General features: G+C 32.7%; 1 protein-coding gene and 1 long non-coding RNA gene across 2 annotated transcripts; both read right to left on the bottom strand.

Annotated features, from left to right (window-relative positions):
• Positions 1-173: 173 nt before the first annotated feature.
• On the bottom strand, positions 174-6,417 carry LOC111992497 (uncharacterized). Its single transcript, XR_002880850.2, has 3 exons — positions 6,352-6,417; positions 6,092-6,264; positions 174-470 (listed from the first exon to the last, which is right to left on the bottom strand). It is a non-coding gene; the product is annotated as an uncharacterized LOC111992497 (long non-coding RNA).
• Positions 6,418-16,968: 10,551 nt separating this feature from the next.
• Positions 16,969-19,056, bottom strand: LOC111992493 (L-type lectin-domain containing receptor kinase S.4). Its single transcript, XM_024024347.2, has one exon. The coding sequence runs from the start codon at positions 19,054-19,056 to the stop codon at positions 17,086-17,088; it is 1,971 nt and encodes a 656-aa protein (XP_023880115.1). The 3' UTR covers positions 16,969-17,085.
• Between the last annotated feature and the right edge of the window lie 1,159 nt (positions 19,057-20,215).

Raw genomic sequence — 20,215 nt, 5'->3', positions numbered from 1 at the left:
AAATTGAAACAAAACAATATCAGATGCCAGAAAAATTGTGATGCCCATGAAATTTCATTCATGACTGTTGGTGACTCCAACCTCTCAAGCTGTCAAGAACGGGATGGAATATCTTCCTAACAGCTCTGAGAAATCAAATTTCTAGACCTAACCCTGACAGTCAAACTTCCTAATGCTTGTTAATAATCAGATTCTATTGCATAAAACAAATTGCAAATATTTCAATGAGAACAATATTTCCATTGGCCTGTCAAGCACACTGTAAACAGAATAGAGTGTCTTACAATCTAATTTCAAAATTCATGTGTAGAGAAAAAATTTCTGGATTGATTGCTCCAAAGCTCTTAATCAGACAGCAATTGCATAATCTGAGGCTAACGGGTTAAAGTGGATACTTTAATCAAACAGTAAGAGATGCACCATTGTCTGCAGCTGTAAGATTGAGTATCATTGTAGCCGCCTTCAAAGCCCTGGTTGTAAATGAGAAACATAAATTTTTGAGTCCAACAATATAAATTTTACTATCCTAACAAAGACTCATTCAGGATCCAGATTGTAATAAATTTACTTGAAACTATGGGGTAGACATTGATGCAATTAGAACTTCATGGTTTAATTAGTAACCAACATCAAACTTCGAGGTTTATCATGTAACTAACACGAATAAATTTATGCTTAAACTCAATAAATTTGTGTTCTATCAAAAAAAAAACACTCAAACCAGGTACTGTCATTCATAAATATGATGGACCCAACAAGGCACAATCATCTCAACAAATAGGCTAGTCGGTAATGGGCCCAATAGCCTGAAATTTCTAAATGTTCGGGTGGCAGTTTTGTTTTAGTAAAATCCATTCATTAAACCTGTCCTGGCCTAATATTGGGAGACATGACTATTTCCTATTGTCCAAAGGATTTCTTTATTCCTTATCTTATCACCCGCCAATGACTCTCTCTCTCTCTCCCCATCTCTTCCATTCACCAGCAATTCATCTCTCAACAGTTGTGGTGCCACTAAAGATGCTCCATCTTCACCAATTCATCCCTTACACCTTGTTTGGATAGAGGAGGAGGAGGAGAGGAGAGTAAAGGTAAGGGGATGGGGAGGGTTTAATAAACCATGTTTGAATATTTGCTAAGGGGGGCAAGGGGTTTGGAGGGGTATCTTACCCCTACTAACTCTTTGTTAATTCCTCAAATTGGAGGAATTTTGGAGGGAGAGGAGAGGGGAGGGGTTTCACTCGTATTAAAAAAAAATTAAATTGTCAATTTCACCTTTATGACTTCAATTTATATCTATTTCTTAAAAATAAATAAAAAATAAATAAAAACAATAGATGGTCATGGTTATCAATTAATATGAAGAATCATCTCCCTTCTTCTCTCCTAATTTTTAAAACATTCAAACGAAGAGGAGGCATATCTATTTCCTTTCTCATTAATTTTAAAACATCCAAATTAGGGGAAGGGGTAATTATTCCCATCCCCTCTCCTCTCATTCCCCTCCCTTAACCCCCTACTCTCCTCTCTCTCTCCAAACTTCCAAACACACCATTAAGCTTACCAAACTGCATTAGAGAATTTAACTTCGAAATATGTCCAAAACCTGGTGGTGGTTGATACAATTTGTAACATGGGATTCAGATTTTTCATTGATGTTATTAAAAGGCATTGAACTAGCAATCTAGGCATGACCGTTGTTGGTTTGGGGATTTTTTTAATAAAGTTTGTGGCTGTAAATTGAGATGTTGAGTGTGGTTCTTCAGCCATCAATGGAATTTGGTGGGGATCAATGAGTAAACCCTGGTGGAACCCGTCAATTCCGTAAAGTTGAAAGGAAGTGCTGTCAGAGACCTTATCCTTTTCAATTGGCATTATATGCTACCAATCTAGGTTGGCTCAACCCAAACAAACCCAGCACATGAACATCCTAAGGAATTGATAGAGTATTGTTCAAAGTTCAAGGAATGTAGTGGTAATGAAACGCCTTCACCATCAGGTTCACAGTTCTATAAGAAGGTTAAGGGAATTTAAGGTTTTCCACACCTAGCTCATCCCCAAATCTTTGGCAGCTAGTTTTTCAAATTGTATGAGCTTTCAAGCTGTATCCTGCAAAGGCAATTCTAGGGTAGATCACTTGCTTACATGGTTCTTCAGCACAAGATGTTAGCCTTGTCTGAATAGGGATTTCCTCTAAATTCTAGGCAACACGTGCATGAATCAGTTTCAAATTTTTTGAACAGTAGGATTTCTTGTAGGATCAATATAAAGAATTACATTTTCTTGATTTGTTCTCAATGAAGATTTCTCAATAATGAACAGTGTTAAGTTTTTAGACCCCTTAAAACAACAATTGGATTAACCTAGTTTATTTAGTCAAGTGATTAACTTAGTCAAATTATGCAAATCTAGGTTAACACAATCAAATAATCATATCAAGATATAAAGCAGCGGAAATATAAAGAACATAAAGATATGATTACCCAGGAAAACCAAACCGGTAAAAAATCTGGGGAGGATTTAACCTAGTTATCTTCAAGGTAAACTTGAATCCACTATATGAAAGAATCGAAGTTCATACAAAAGGACTTACAAGCACCCATGCTCGACTTCCTAATGCTACCCACCAGTAGAACTTACTGACACGACCATGTGCAAACTTCGAATCCACGGACTCCTTCTTTCTTGGATTCTCCAGCAATTACAAGCACTCCCGCTTGTGTTTCTTTAAACTCCAATAGTAGCAACTGAGTTGATCATCAAGGTGTTGATAATATCTCTACCTTGAAAACCCTAAGTTTATATGAAGGAAATCTCCTCAAGGATCTCACAAAAGATTCACACAAACTGCAAAATATGAGCAACAATACAACCAGAACAACTCTCAAAATGTGGCTAGGGTTTTGCCCTATATACCTAGGGCAAAAACATAAAACCCTAAACGTTTAATGAGATAGGGCTGAGTTGGAAATTCTACAGAAAAAAACATTCTGGCCGACTTTCGATCGATCGAGTCTAACTTTCGATCGATCAAGCCAGGCCGAAATGTACTAATACATCTGCAGCCTCTCGATTCTAACTTTACATGAATTACACAACTTTGAGCAAGCCTAAACAAGACTAAACATATTGTTTTGATCATGGTTTGCCAACATTACACATTAGAGTTCTAAATACATCAAATCCTAAGTCTTTAGAACCTAACAAACAGTAAAGGAATCTGATTCTATGTTTTTCAGCCTATTGGGCGGGGCATGGGAGGCTAATAGAACCATTCAAAGCAAATGTATATATTGCTATAATTGATTAATAAGAATGTAAGCACCACAAAATTGATTAGATCAGAACATGTTAAGACATCTTCTGCAGAATTCATCAATCCACAACATAAATACCATAGAGAATGTAACGCCCCAGTTAGTTAAGAAAAAAAAAAAAAAGAAGAAAAAGTAAGGATCAGATTTTTTTAAGTTCCCACGCCCCCACCTAACACCCTTCCCCACCACTCATTTTCACTCATCCTCTCTTTGACTGGCTCATCACTTCTCATTTCTTTCTTTTTCTTCTTTTTCATTTCCCGTCTAACACTTCTCTTCACTCCCTTAATCTCACCCGCCGGTACCTCCATACCACCATTTCTACCATCATTTTTTGGTAAAATCACTGGAAAATTCTTGAGAACCCATAAGCACCTTCACATCCTTTTTTTGAGATAAAAATTTCTAATATTTTTGGTGAGTTTTACACTTTTGCTTGAGGTTATTGTTTATCTAAGCTTTAATAATGATACCCATATGATTTATGAGCATTGGAAGTAATATTTATGTGTTTGTATGTATGAGTTTTGTATTGGTGAAATTATTTGATGAGTGGGTATATGGTTTGTGCTAATGATGACTACTTAAGGTTTGTGTATAATGGAAAATTTAGGAGTTTTGAGTTATAACATGTGATGGTTGGTAAATCTAATTTTCCATTGCCACTGGGTTTATTTGGAGTTAGTTGAAGTTCTAAATTTCTTCTCTTGGAGGATATTTTGATTTTGCTTTCATGTCTCTTAATGATGTAGTGTAAATTTTATGGAAGCTAGTGATAATGTTGGAAATGATATTAAATGGGTTAACTTTATAAATTGTAGTTTATGCCTTGTGAATCAATTTGTTGAGAAACTTTGGAAGTGAAATACATTATTATTGATGAGGTTAAATACTAGGCTTACCTAATTGAGTGCTTATTAGGCAATTCCTAAATTGTAGCTAGATACAATTTCAAGCTCTATGCTTATTGTGATTGGTTTTATTTGATATTGTTTAAGTTATAGTTAATCTCCTTTGGAGGTTGGAGAATTAGGTTTTATATGGGTTGCAAGGTAAGTAGCTTTTTAATGGGATTTTGAAAAATAACCATGTTGTATATATGTTGTTTTTGGGTTAGACATGCTTTTGGAAACTACTTATGGAAACTATATTTTTCTAAAAACTATTGTGTCGTAACCTTAATATATATATATATATATATATGAAAATGCATCATATTTGATATTGCATTTGGGGAAATGCATGAATTGTTGATATGGAAAAATGAGCATATTTTATTTAACCTTTGATAGGGAAATCATGGATTTTATGGTATATTAGAAAATTTAAAGATGCGTATCTTGTCTTGTTATGAGGGAAATTGATAGAAAATCTTTTTGACTAGAATGAAGTTGAAAACCTTACAAACTTTGTGAAAGTTAGATTATTTAAAGTTTTTCTAAAACTACCTAGATATAAACTGTGTGTTTCAAAGTAATGTAACCTATGAGCTTATGTGGTTTTTAACACCATGCCACGTGTGATTTCCTGGTGATCACCTGATTTGGTTTTCGTAGTCTTTGTGACAACGAAATCAAATCCAGGTCAGTGCCCTTTCACTTTGGATGATGCGTTCTACCCTGCTGCTCATGGGGGGAAGAGGTTCCTTAATTGTGTATGGGTGAGGCTGCTACCCATGGGGCCAAGAGACCACATGCAAGAGAGGTCCTATTTGACACGTTCTCTTTGCTGCCCATGGGGGGAGAGAAAAACTTTGAGGGTATGAGTGAGGCTGCTGTCTATGGGGCCAAGAGTCTGCATACCAGATAGGACAATATCATGCCAGTTATGATGGGTGGATCTCCTGACCGGTCTATGTGGTAGTGTGGTATATTTGTGATAAATTACGGTATGTTGGATTTTATGGCTTTGGAATTATATTATTAATGCTCACAGATTATAATATATAGTTTCATGGTATTATTTTGAGAAACTTTGTGTTTCGTCATTTAATCATTCTTGTTACATTATTATTGAAAATAATCTTGCAGTATTCAGTTAGCAATTTCCCAAACTAAAACATGTTTTGTAAACTGTTCATTATCATGAAACTTACATTTCCCCCACCTCCATTAATTATGCTACTTACTGGGCATTAGCTCATCCCTCCCTCTAACAGTTTTTCAAATTTACTAGCTATACCTTGGGTATGGAGCTTACTTCTTTGGTGATGATTAGAGTGCTATGTTAAATTTGGAGATTTTTGCTGTAAATGGTTGGTGACTCAATCTTACTATGTTCAACAAGACCTTAATTAATTCTATTGGAGGTGGGTCGCTTGAGGTTTGTTAGCCTTTGGCATGGTAGACCTAGACTCGATGTTAAGGTCCTTATTCTTGATAAGATTGTGACTTTGTGTAATTTAATGAGAGTTTTGTACTATATTCATGTATTATGTGGAGACACATGATTTTTAGTTATTGTTCGTAAATGTGTTATAGAGCTCTGACTTGTAATGTGGAGATTTTAGTATGATTATATATTCTTATCCTGTGGAAAAGAAAGGAAAATAAAGATCTTCTATAGTTTGATTTGCCAAAAAATAAAAATCTATAGGTACCCTTGGAATGTTTTTCTCATGTTTTAGACCCTTTTGGGTTTGGGGCGTGACAGAGAAAGCAACAATTCTGATATTGGAACATAAATACCATAAAGAAAGAAAAACATTCCAATAACAAATAACATAAATACCATAAAGAAAGCATTAAATTCTGAAATTAGATAAAAACTCTTACCATGCTTCAGGTTCCTGGTACAGACCAGCTGAATCGCCAAAGCATGACTCGAGCATGTCAGTTTTTATTACACCTGGATTAAGTGCAATAACTGCCATTCCATCAGGCAATTCCTTTGCTACAGATCTGGTCAGACCCTCAATGGCCCATTTTGATGCACAATAAGGTGCAACCTGTCAAAATATGATCAGGTTTTAGTAAGAAGACACTTGATGTTGATAAATGAGTCCAAAATGCCAATATCACCGTGAGAGACTTACACAGGCCAAGATAAGGCTATTGCAAAACTCTCAGATAGAATAGAATTGCATAAAGTAATATCATCAATTAATATATATATATATATATATATAAAAGCAGAGACTTCATGTGAGAAAGTATGAGAATTTGCCATATGGCGCAATCTATGAAGAGAATTGAAATACCCTTAAGCTACATTAGAGATAAGAACAAATTTAAAAGTAGAGACTCTTTATTTCCTTTGGTTTAATGTTTCAAGATTATTTTTATTACATTATTATTCAATATTTTAAGACTACTATTTGTTTTATTTGGTTCAATGTTTCAAAACTTTTCATCTCTCACACACACAAAAAATCTCTTTGCATTTCCATTCACCATTTGCACTTCTACTCCTTTATATACACATCCATAACCTTTCATAACATTCCATCTCAAATACGCTTAGACAAAAAACTATGTCATTTACTTTCAACCTTTCAATGACATATACATAACTCCAACGTTGTAGTATCATTTTATCTGAACCCGTATGAGTAGGCTATGACCAAGGAAGGGGGCTTGCGTTTTTTATTCAGTGACGGTAGCTTACGGTTTTGATGTTGAAGTCAGACATTGTAGGTTTTGTGAAGATTATGATTCGCTTGGAGTCTTCGAGTGTTTGAGATTTTGGTTTGAGAAAGTTATAAAAGTATTTTTTTAGAACTAAAGAAAAAGAAAAAGAAACATTCTAATAGATTATTTATAAAGTTAGCTTCTTTTTTAAAAATATTTTGTGTTAATATTCATAATTTGTAGGTTTCTTTGGAAGTTTATTTTACTACTATTTTGTGCGGTATGAGCCATAATGATAAAAACAAAAATTGATGGTGATTTAAAAGTGTTTTTTGCTTTTTTTTTTTTTTAAGGATACAAAAACCCAACTAAAGACAATTGAATTCTGATAAATGAATGTGTTTTTAGCAAATTTCTCTTCGTTTAATCACGTTCTCTTTATGTTAATACTTACAAATGATTTCCTTCATTTCATTGAGATAATTAATTGGGTGTTTGTGATCAAGGTCTCTATATTTGGTTGTGAGAATAGAGTGGTTGAGAAAGTGTTTGATAAGTTGCTGAAATTTATGTAATTTTAGGATATAAAAGTATTGTATACTTTAAATTCTTATTTGTAGATTTCAAAATCATTTAATCAGTTTGAAAAATAAAGTCTATTTATAATAGTAAATATTATAATATATAATAACCTTACAGTGCTATACAATTTTTTTTAAGAAAATGTGAATTAAGAAAATCAAGTTTCAAAATTAACAATATTGTGGGCAAACATAATTATTATACAAAAAAAATAAGTATTAAGTAATATATGTAGATTTTAATATATATATATATATATATAAGTAGAGATCTCATGCGAGATAGCATTAGTTTTTTAACAAGGATATATGAGTAAATTTATACAAACTCACTTTTTTTATCCCTTCACTTTTTCACTCCCCAACCAAACAAAAAAGAGGGAAATTTAAAAAAATTTCTATCCTCCCACTTTTCCTAACTTCCCATTTTTAGCTTACTATGAGATAGAGACTGTGGGGACATTTTTGCCTCAAGACCAAGAGTTGCACTTTGTAATCTTTTTTGGCTTCAAGTCCCACATTGGAAGGAAAGCCTTCCTCTTCATGCCATATAAGAGATGACCAATGGTGATAAAGTATCACTAGTTTCATTTGATCGGAACTCATGTGAGTAAGCTATGACGAAGAAAGGGGGCTTGCGTTTTTTATTCAGTGAAGGTAGCTTACGGTTTTGATGTTGAAGTCAGACATTGTAGATTTTGTGTAGATTATGATTCGTTTGGAGTCTTTGGGTGTTTGAGATTTTGGTCTGAGAAAGTTATAAATGTATTTTTTTAGAACTAAAGAAAAAGAAAAAGAAACATTTTAATTGATTATTTATGAAGTTAGCTTCTTTTTTTAAAAAAATTTGTGTTAATATTCATAATTTGTAGGTTTCTTTGTAAGTTTATTTTACTGCTATTTTGTGTGGTATGAGCTATAATGATAAAAACAAAAATTGATGGTGATTTAAAAGTGTTTTTCGCTTTTTTTTTTTTTTTTTTAAGGATACAAAAACTCAACTAAAGACAATTGAATTTTGATAAATGAATGTGTTTTAAGAAAATTTCTCTTTGTTTAATCACGTTCTCTTTATGTTGATACTTACAAATGATTTCTTTCATTTCATTGAGATAATTAATTGGGTGTTTGTGATCAAGGTCTCTATATTTGGTTGTGAGAATAGAGTGGTTGAGAAAGCGTTTGATAGGTTACTAAAATTTATTTAATTTTAGAATATAAAAGTATTGCATACTTTAAATTCTTATTTGTAGATTTCAAAATCATTTAATCAGTTTAAAAAATAAAATCTATTTATAATAGTAAATATTATAATATATTATAATCTTACAGTGCTATACAATTTTTTTTTTTTAAATGTGAATTAAGAAAATCAAGTTTCCAAATTAACAATATTGTGGGCAAACATAAATATTATACAAAAAAAATAGGTATTTAGTATTATATGTAGATTTAATATATATATATATATATATAAGTAGAGATCTCATGCGAGAGAGCATGAGAATCTGCCATGTGGCGCATTTTTTGAAGAGAATTGAAATACTCTTAAGCCACATTAAAGATAAGAACAAATTTAAAAATAGAGACTCTTTATTTCCTTTGACTCAATGTTTCAAGACTATTTTTGTTACATTATTTATTCAATGTTTTAAGACTACTATTTGTTTCATTTGGTTCAATATTTCAAGACTTTTCATCTTTCACACACATAAAAAAAAAATCTTTGCATTTCTATTCACCCTTTTCACTTCTACTCCTTCATATATACGATCATAGCTTTTCATATCATCCCATCTCAAGTACACTTAGACAAAAAATGATGTCATTAGCTATGACCAAGGAAGGGGGCTTACGTTTTTATTCAATGACGGTAGCTTACAGTTTTGATATTGAAGTCAGACATTGTAGATTTAGTGAAGATTCTGATTTGCTTGGAGTCCTTGGGTATTTGAGATTTTGGTTTGGAAAAGTTATAAATGTATTTTTTTAGAACTAAAGAAAAAGAAACATTCTAATTGATTACTTATGAAGTTAGCTATTTTAAAAAAAAAAAATATTTGTGTTAGAATTCATAATTTGTTGGTTTCTTTGTATGTTTTTTTATTGTTATTTTGTGTGGTATGAGCCATAGTGATAAAAACAAAAATCGATGGTGATTTAAAAGTGTTTTTCGCTTTTTTTTAAGGATGCGAAAGCCCAATTAAAGACAATTGAATTTTGATAAATAAATGTGTTTTAGCAAATTTCTCTTTGTTTAATCACGTTCTCTTTGTGTTGATACTTACAAATTATTTCCTTAATTTTATTGAGATAATTAATTGGGTGTTTGTAATCAAGGTCTCCATATTTTGTTGTGAGAATAGAGTGGTTGAGAAATTGATTGGTAGGTTGCTTATTTATGTAATTTTAGGATATAAAAATATTTTATACTTTAAATTCTTATTTGTAGATTTCAAAATCATTTAATCAATTTGAAAAATAAAATCTACTTTTAACAGTAAATATTATACTATATTATAATCTTACAATGTTATACAATTTTTTTTAATAAAATATGAATTAAGAAAATCAAGTTTCAAAGTTAACAATATTGTGGGCAAACATAAATATTATACCAAAAAAAAAAAGTATTAAGTATTATATATAGAATTTAATATACATAAAAATAATTTTAAATGAAATTGTAAAGTAGTCCGCGAATCACGCGGGATATTATCTACTTATTATAATTTACGAATCTACATATAACAAAAAATTAATTATATCTGATCTTGTACTCATTCTTAAAATCCAGCTTTTCAAGATATTTTACTTGGAACTTTTTAATAAGTGATAAATAACTTATATTAGAAAAAGGATTAGTTAGAACCTTTTTGAGAAGTAATGAATAGCTTTTATTTGAAGAAAAACCTCAAGTATAAAATATGTATACAAAGATTTACCTAAAAGACAAATAAAAATTTTAATTGAGCAACCAAATCTTCTCTCTTTTTTTAATATAAGTAGTTTATCTATGAAATTCTTCTATGTTAGATCTATGAAATTCTTCTATAATAGATCTATGAAATCTAACATTAAAGAAATTAAGTATAGCCAAAAGCAAGCGAAGAGGTGTAACTTTCCAAATCAACCCATTTCCATGCCTTCAAAACAAACTTTTCCAAACAAAAACACATCAATAACCTTCAACTGGTTTCTTAAAAAAAAAAAAAAAAAAAACCTTCAACTGTATCACCCAATGAACTCCAAACAAAGAGAGAACAAATGACCACAGCTCCCTGGTGGTAGCCAGAAGCACAATGATGTAATAAATCCCACCCAAACCTCCCTATAAAAATTCCCAATGTAATAGTTCCAATTTATTAGCCACATGAGAAGGTATACTGAACAGGGAGTAAACCTCCATCCCTTGACACATATAACTTTTCCATCCTACCAACTGTCTTCGCAAGATTGAATTTCAAACTTCCACTTCCTTGTATGATGAGCCTAACGGCATGCCCAAATAATTCTTAAGTAAAAAGCAAACCTTACAATTCATAATTGCAACTGGCTCATCGACTCCTTCCACCATCCCTACAAGAACTATTTCACTTTCACTAAGATTAACCCTTTAACCCCATACCTAATTTAAAATATAAAAGAACTAACTTGATAGCTACAAGATTATCAGTATTAGCATCATAGAAAAATATTTTGTTTAAAAAAGAAGATGAGAAATACTCAAAATCCACAACTCCCCTGAGCATTGAAACCAAATAAGAAGCTTCCTCCCATAACCCTCTTCGGCATTTTGTTGAGAGTTTCATTGAAGAGGATAACGATGCAATTGAATCTCCTTGCCTCTATCCTCTAGAATTTCTATTAAAGTTGGATGGGCAACCATTAACCATAATCGAGAACTTGACAGTGGATATGCAAAAAATAAACCTAGTTCTTCCATTTTTCACCAAAACCAATCTTCCGGCAAACAATCCAATGTACAAGATCACAAACCATTTCAGTATCAAGCTTGCAGCAGATAACTCCAGGAATTTGACTCCTGATTCTAGACTCCAGACATTCAATCGACACGGGAAGAATCTAAAATTTGACTGCTTTCAACAAAGAGATTCTACAATTCAGAAATAATCTTCCCGAACATTCTTTTAAACCTATTAGGTAAAACCTTTGCCAGAAACTTATACACACTTCTAACCAAATGAATTGGTTTAGAATCTCTTATATATGTTCCAAGCCACAGAAATATTTGGAACAAGGGTAATGAAAGATGCATTCAAACTTCTCAAACTTACATGTCTCCTAAAATTATTGAAAGAAGCTCATAACATCTGCCTCCACTACATTCCGACAATGCTAAAGATTACAAAGGCATAGCCAACTGGCCCAAGAGTTTTGGCACCATTTTTTTTTTTTATAAGTAAAAAGTTTATTAATATCAAAAAAAGGGGAAACACCTTAGTACGTAGGGAGTGTACAAAGGGTCAAATAATCAAGAACACAAATTACAAGAATCTAAGAAATCAAGAAAAGATAAAAATGATTGGTTCCGCAAAGCAACCAATCAACCTATTAAAGTTGTAAAGAAAAATAGCTTCAAGTCTGATATGGATATCTCCTTATGTTCAAAGCACCGACTATTTCTCTCCCTCCAATGGCACCACAATTAGCAATGGGGAAACATCAACCATATACACCTATTTCGATGACGGCCAAAACTGCTTTGCCAACATGCTAGAAGCCCCACTACAGATTGCGGCATAACCCAAAAAAGGGTCCGATTTGATTATTCCTGACGTGAAATATGCTTCTTTGGAAATGGTGGAGATGACTTTAGAATTGGTTCCTGCCTTTAAAAGGTTGTTCAGCAGCGATATTTCCCAAGGCATTATCGGGCTGTCAAGGTCATGGGTTATTCCAGGTAAATTTAGCCCCCGATTGGGCTTGAGAATGTTTTAGTAGTGTGCTTGGGCCAAGGCCCAATGCCCAGTGGGCTCGAAGCCTTATGTCGTACATATTCCATGCACCAGTTTAATCCACGCAATAATCATGAAGGCCTGAGCCAAAATCATGTCAACAATTGTCAGCCAAATACTACAAGTCAGTATGGTTTTTTTTTTCCTCTCCGAAAGCTAGTAATTAAGTATTTTCATGAAAATATATGTTTACAATCAAATGACCTATGTATGTTATGGTACGAAACTGGTCGGAGGTTCTACCAAATAAAAGAAAAAGAGAAAACTGGTTTGAAGCATCCTATAACGTGTACAGCTCATGACCTAGATTAAGATGTTTGCCTCATTAGTCATTAGGACTCTGTGAAGTCTCCGGCCAATAAGGACCTTTTGCTTCATAAAGTGTGATTTTTGGTCAATACTAAAGTGATAAAATATCACTTGTCCCAAAAAGTGTAACCCAACATATGGTCCAACTATTATTTCAATCCTTTCCCCCAAGTGTGGGTTTAGATTTCTCCTTAATAATTAGAGTTATATATGATATTTTTAACTTTTTAAATGGGAGATACAGTAAATGTAGAATTCAAACTCAATATTGCATACTTTGATACTATGAGAAAATAATCCAAAATCTTAAACTGTGAATTTAATCATTCACTCATTATTCTAACAATAATTCCGTAAAAATAAGGATGCAAACCTCCCATCAAGGCCTCTAGGATCAAGGGAGCTAACCCTAGAAAGTTCCTCTTTTAATAGCATCCTCATTTGCCTCTCTATAGCAGCCTCGCTCAAGTACTTGTCAGAAAGTTGGAAACTCTTCATACAATGAATTTATAGTTTGAAACTTTGAATCGAATGTTTTTTTCATGTGTACAGTTTAATTTGAAACCACCCAAAATTATGGGGTTTTAAAAAAAAAAGAATTGTGGGGTTTAATATGTAATATATCTTTTACTTCTTAATAAGTAATAATGTGATATCACTAACGATTTAAAGGCTTATGATTATAAAGATATATATTAGATAAACCATTAAATTTATTAATAATATCACTTGTCACAAAAACCTAAACATATGAAAAGTGATAAACATAATCATTTAACAACACTAACAAGCATAATATTATTGAAAATCAAATGATATGATTGATTATATATATTAGTATAACACCTATAGGTTACAAAAAAATCAACTTAATATATAAAACTTAAAAGAAGAAGCTTCAATATATATTCCATGCACCGGTTTAATCCACGCAATAATCATGAAGGCCTGAGCCAAGGTCATGTTAACAATTGCCAGCCAAATACTACAAAGTCAGTATGGTTTTTTTTTCCTCTCTGAAATTAGTAAGTATTTTCAATAAGTTCCTAATTATATATGTTTACACTTTACAGTCAAATGGCCTATATATTTTAGGGTACGAAACTGGTCGGAGCCTCGGAGGTTCTACCAAAAAAAGTAAAAGAAAAAACTAATCGGAAGTATCCGATAACGTGTACAGCTCAAGACCTAGGATTAAGATGTTTGCCTCATTAGTCATTAGGACTTAGTCAATAGGACTCTGAAGTTTCCGGGCGACCAGGTAATTCAGCGTCAAACCGAGAACAATAACATTAATTGCTTGTTTGTTGGTCTTCTTTGTGACACCAGCTTCAAATTTTGGGTCCACAAATGCCACAAACACAATGATCTTGATTCTTAATGTCGTTATCAAAAAAATATCTTAATGGCCTGGAGACTGACCTATTGGTCCTCTAAGGCGGTATGTGAGGTATCAATCTACCTTAAATTTGATGTTAGTCATTAGTCATTACTACTACGATCATTTTTCTCTTAAACTTTAAGACAAAGGGGATCAAAATCAAAATCAAATCCTTACCTAAACCACCAAGAAGGTACGATTTCCACTTTAGCCTTAAAACTATTGGGCCAACAATCATATACGTTCGTGTTAATAACCAACAATAGATTTTAGTTAACTCAATTAATAAAGTCTTTTATCGTCAAATAAGAAATATGAGATTCAAACTTGCTTATTCCCAAAATCTATTGATGTCCTAATATGATAATAAAGAGCAATCATCATAGAGCACGGTAAGTTGAAATACTATCAAACCTTAAAAAGATAATTAATGATGGACTAGGTATTCAATAAATTGGTCTAAATTTTTTGAATAAATTGTGCTGCTAATATCCACACAAAAAATGAATTAAATAAATGATTAGTTTTTTTTTTTTTTTGAGAATATTTTTTTTAATTAAAAAAAAAAAAAAATCAAAATCATGAGGAAAATAAATAGTAAAGATCAAAGGTCAAAATTCAATAAGGTATATAAATCAATATGTCACCACGTGTAGTGTAATTAGTAATAAGATACGTAGGCAATTAAGGGTTTCCATGTCACCTTATAAATACTTAAATTACCTTGAGTATTAAAAAACTAAGGTAAATACCAGAGTTACATATTAATTATTTTATAACATTTTTTACAAACAACTGAAAAGAGATGTTAGCGGTAGTCCCAAATAAAAACTAATAAAAAATTGTCACATTAACAGTTTATAAAATAATTTGTTGCTATAATATTACTCAAAACTAATTTTGAAATATATGTGCATTTTATGGTTGTGAGTCTCAAAAACACTCGTCTCCTTCTCTTATATGGCAAAAGAGATTAACAAAAAATTACACCCACATTTGCAAAAAACCAAGTCAATAAAACAAAGCTCTTATTATTCTCGCGCCCAAAGTCACCATTTATGTAAATGTTAGGCCAAAGGCCAAAGTTGTAGGGAAATTAGAAATACATATTAATTGTATCAAAAAAAGAAAAAGAAATGCATATTAATGTTTTAGTTTAGTGAAATGTTATGTCCATAATATTTTTACAACAATTAAGTGGTAAATGGATTTAAATTAAAACTAGTATTAATAATTTGTCATTTAAAATTATTTATGAAAATATTGTAGATGTAACACTTCTCTTTAGTTGAGGTGAAGGGAATCTTTTCTTTTTTTCTCCGTTCCCACTTTGATATTTAATATCCCCACAAAAGGTGATTAGGATTGGCATTTTTTTTCTAAGTCTTTTTCGTCAACTACTTATCACAATCACTTTCATTCCTCCAAATCTCAATTAGCATATTCTGCTCGAGCTCAAGTTTTTTTTTTTTTTTTTGAAGTCAACTTCTTAATTAAATTTGCATGTAAATTGCTCGTGTTAATAGACATGAAAATGATTAGGTACTGTTAGAGGAATAAAAATCCTATATCATATTCTAAGTATATTCTACTTTATATTTTATCAATTATGTTAATAAATGCAAATAATTTAATAAATAAAAAAGACAAACTCAAAAAGTAATATGAAAAACTTAATTATGATACTATATGTTTGCGTTTGGCATGAATTATTTTTGCTAACTTATTTTACTATTCAGCTTATTTTTGCTACTATTCATGGTTCTCGCTGCATTTTTTGGTACTATTTATGAGTCATACTGTACTATTTTAACTAACTTTTACCTTTATCTATAATACTTGCAGCAAAAAGTTTTCAATTTCAACAAAATAAGCGGATTCCAAACAGACACTATTTGTCTGTTTGGTAAAGATTATTTTTGCTAGCTTATTTTACTATTCAGCTTATTTTTGCTACAATTCATGGGCTCCACTGCACTTTTTGGTACTATTTATAGGTTTTACTATACTATTTCAGCTAACTTTTACCTTTATCTATAGTAATTTCATCAAAAAATTTTGAGTTTCAGCAAAATAAGCGAATCTCAAACGGACTCTATGTGTCTTAAATTTATGAGAATAAATTCAATAAGAATTTGGTGCAAACTCTGTTGTTTATGCACTCTAATGCTAACATGTCACATGCAATCCTCCTTATTCTACATTACATAAAATCAAAACCCCATTAGCTTTCACGACAGAAGCCTCCAACAGCTAGAAACGCTGCCAAGAAGAGTAGCCACCAACGCTATCAATTTTTATGAGTTTTGGTTCCCTTTATTAATATCAATATTAGTTGCTCATGTCGTTTTGTTAAAAATGCTTTTTTTTTTTTATCTATTTAGACTTTGTTGTGATTGGAAAATATATGTCCCTTGATCCACATCTCAAATGTCCATTTGTTTAAGGGACAACTCATTGAATATGACTTTAAAGGCTATGTATGTGCCACATCTGTAAATAATAAGCCCTCCTTTGCATAAAACTGTAATAACACATAGAACAACAGTCTCCTAAAAATTTAAGATTGGAGTTGATATATCAAATTATGAGGAAATTTTTAGGGATTTGATGAAAGCAACCAGTTCAACAAACAAAAAGAACTATTGAGAAAACATTCTACTATTCTCAGAATACCTAATAATTATCAATACCTTCGAACAAGAGATCTTGAAGCATGGAGTTGCATGGCATTAATTCTCATGTAAAATATTATATCATACTTTTCAAGTAAACTATTATACACTTCCAACATAAACAAAACAAAACGAAAGAAAAAGCTGGGTGGACAAGATGATGATTAATTTATTGATGTCCAAACAAATACATACATAACCATGCAGTAGTAACTGAAATTGAAAATCCCAAACCATAGAAATAAGACTACCTACCATCATCTCCATTGAAAACTTAAAAAACATCAGCAATAGCTCCATCATCACCAACTGAGGCCGAAGTAGTCGAATAAGATTGCACAAAATCCTCAAACTCATATTTACCACCATCTTCATTGCTATTTGCCATGACTATCTCCTCCTCCTCTAAAACTAGCTTCGTTTCCAAGCACCTAACCACATGCCTCATAGTGGGTCTTGACTCAGGTGCATCATTGGAACACATTAAGCCCAATTTAAGCACCAAAGTAGCCTCAACTTCATCAAACTCAACCCCTAACCTTGAATCCACAACCTCAAGGATTGCTCCTAATCTCCACTTCTCCCAAACCCTGTCCACAAGCATGAGCTCCTCAGGCAATGCTTTAGGGTCAATAGGCCTTCTACCACATACCACTTCTAGCAACAAAGCACCAAAGGCAAACACATCAGAACTTGTTGTTGGCTTGCCTATGCGTGTGAGCTCAGGTGCTAAATAACCCAACGTGCCCACCACCCTGGTTGTGCTTGGGTTGGAGCCAAGCTCATATAGCTTAGCAAGACCAAAATCACTCAACCTTCCATTAAACTCAGAATCCAATAACACATTGCCTGCCTTGATGTCTCTGTGAACCACAATTTGTTCCCATTCCTCATGTAAATATAAAAGCCCTGAAGCAACCCCTTTGATGATCTTGAACCTTTGCTCCCAGCTTAAGATTGCTTTAGGCTCATCAAAAAGGTACTTGTCTAAGCTTCCATTAGGCATGAATTCATACACAAGTAATAGATCACCTTGCCTACGACACCAACCCAATAATTGAACTATATTTCGATGACGAAGATGACCAATACTACCAACCTCAGACATGAATTCTCGCAAACCTTGCTTCGAATTTTGGGAAATACGCTTTACTGCAACTTGGGTATTTGAATTTGGCAAAGTTCCTTTGTAAACTCTACCAAATCCACCAAAACCGAGAAGCTCTTTGTCTCCAAAACCCTTTGTTGCTTTCTTTAGCTCCTCATAAGAAAATCTATGTGGTCCAATATCAAGCTCCCAGGCTTCAACCACACCAACCTTCTTGAGTTTCCTGACATTATAAAAAATCAAAACAATCCAGAAAATCACAACCAAAGCACAGACTGAGACACCAACAATTAGGCTTGTGTGGTTCTTTTTAGACCCATTCACTGTTGGGAGCTTAGGGAGTTTATCTAAATTGAGATTTTTAGCAACTCCATTTATGTTAAAGCTCCAACCTAAGACGTAGTGCGAACTTGAGGATGGAAGGCTGGTTGAACCAGAGAACCCCACGAACATGGATTCTTTAAAAATCGGTGAGAGGTCCTCATAATAAGAAAAAATTTCAGAACTGGGTCTAGGAAATTGTGGCACGACCTTAACATGTACTTGATTTATTCGTGCATCATATTCGACCCAAGCCTGAATTACCTGATCACTCTTTAGATTTATAAAATCTTTACCCTTAGATTGATCGACTGGAACAGATTTGTTACATAGTGTGCTTTTGGGGCCGACACGAACGCGGTTATCATCAATGTCACCGAACTTGGTGTGATCGACAGTGTTAAATTCCACCTTGAATATGTGGCCCGAGATATTCCCATCCTTTTTGGTGTTGAATAAATCAAGAGAAGGAGAGATTGTGAAAGCAAAGTCATGGCCGCCTAGTTTTCCATGTTCATTGATCAAAGCAAAAGCAAACGTGGTGGCAAAGGACTTAACTTTGCCATTGGAGGAGTTCTTGAATTGGATTGGATATTTATAAAATGCATGGCTAACAACTTGAACCGACTCGTTTGTCAGCTGAAGTATGCCATCGTTATCAATCACTGCATCGCCTTCTAAGCTCATATTTTTACGTTCGGCACTGAAACCATCAGTGAGTTGGGTCAACAAGGGTCCAACATTGTCTAGGTCAGGCTTTACTCGGTATTGGAAAAGAAGGAAAACCAAGAAGAGAAAGATGAGTTTTGCTGCCATAGGAGAAGATAAGAATGACCTTTTTGACGCAAAGGAAGCTTACTGGCTTAGGGTGTTTATATAGAAAGCCTTAAATATTCTTTCACATACCCTTTTCCATGTTCACACAAGGTTCCTAATTCCACCCATGATATATACACAAGGTTCCTATATCACGCTGCATCTTTTTTCTATCTGTCCTTGTTTATAATGAATAAGAAAGGATAGGACAAAAAAAAAAGGGAAGGATAGGAAATTACCATGCAATGCAGTGTTCTCCTCCGACAAGCATGATTTGACTTTCTTTTTTTCTTTTCTTTTTTTGGAGAAAGAGCATGGTTTGACTTGACATAATTCAAGAATATAGATTCTCCATCCACTCCATTTGAGAATATATTTTATGATTAAAATTTTATTATTTGAATCTAACAATATACTAAAAAGGCACATCATATACATTCTCAAAATTGTAATATTAATTATAAATTATGAAATAGATTCATTTGAAATTTTAAAAAATATTAATAGCATATTATGAACGTTGCACTTTATACTCAACTAATAATGTTATATTATGTTTTTTTTTCCTCCCTTATAATAGCTAATATATATTAAAATAAAACACTAAAATTTTCGGTAGACTTTCATTGGTATTCACTTTGGGGTTAAAGCCATCCTATCACTGCCGTCCATTTCATAGAAATTAAGGCCAGCAATTGATTCACACTTATAATCATCCTAATCAAGAGTTTTTTCCTTTCTTTTTCTTCTTTTTTTTTCCCCCTCTTTTTTGCTTTCTTTTACCAAGTAGGACCCTTAAATTTTCAAATTTTCAACGGTGGGTAGGTACTAGGTAGGGCCTTTTATAGTTATTTTATTTTATTTTATCTTTAAAAAGACCTTTTATAGTAATTGAATTTTATTTATAGTAATTGAACTTGAACTATGAGAAGGTGGGAAACAGACATTTTTGGCTTGCGAAGAACGGACCATGCATGTGTTCATCTCTATACACGTGATCCCCTTGATTATTAAGCGCTAAGCGCAGTAAAAAATAGATGTGTATATATGCATGTGTTCAAGGTTCTTCCCTTGTTTCATTGGATTTATAAATGGTACATATGTCCTAGGAAACATGTTTCTTGAGAGCTGGTACGTACTGCTGTTTCTTTTCCTGAAG

Source organism: Quercus suber, unplaced genomic scaffold, assembly GCF_002906115.3.
Source record: "Quercus suber isolate HL8 unplaced genomic scaffold, Cork oak 2.0 scaffold_891, whole genome shotgun sequence".
Classification (NCBI taxonomy): domain Eukaryota; kingdom Viridiplantae; phylum Streptophyta; class Magnoliopsida; order Fagales; family Fagaceae; genus Quercus; species Quercus suber.
The sequence above is the reverse complement of the archived record's forward strand: the minus strand, read 5'-3'. Positions and strand labels throughout refer to the sequence as shown.

What these genes read in the sequence shown, in the direction of transcription:
- LOC111992493 (XM_024024347.2), bottom strand. Translation starts at nt 19,056, where the DNA reads ATGGCAGCAAAACTCATCTTTCTCTTCTTGGTTTTCCTTCTTTTCCAA.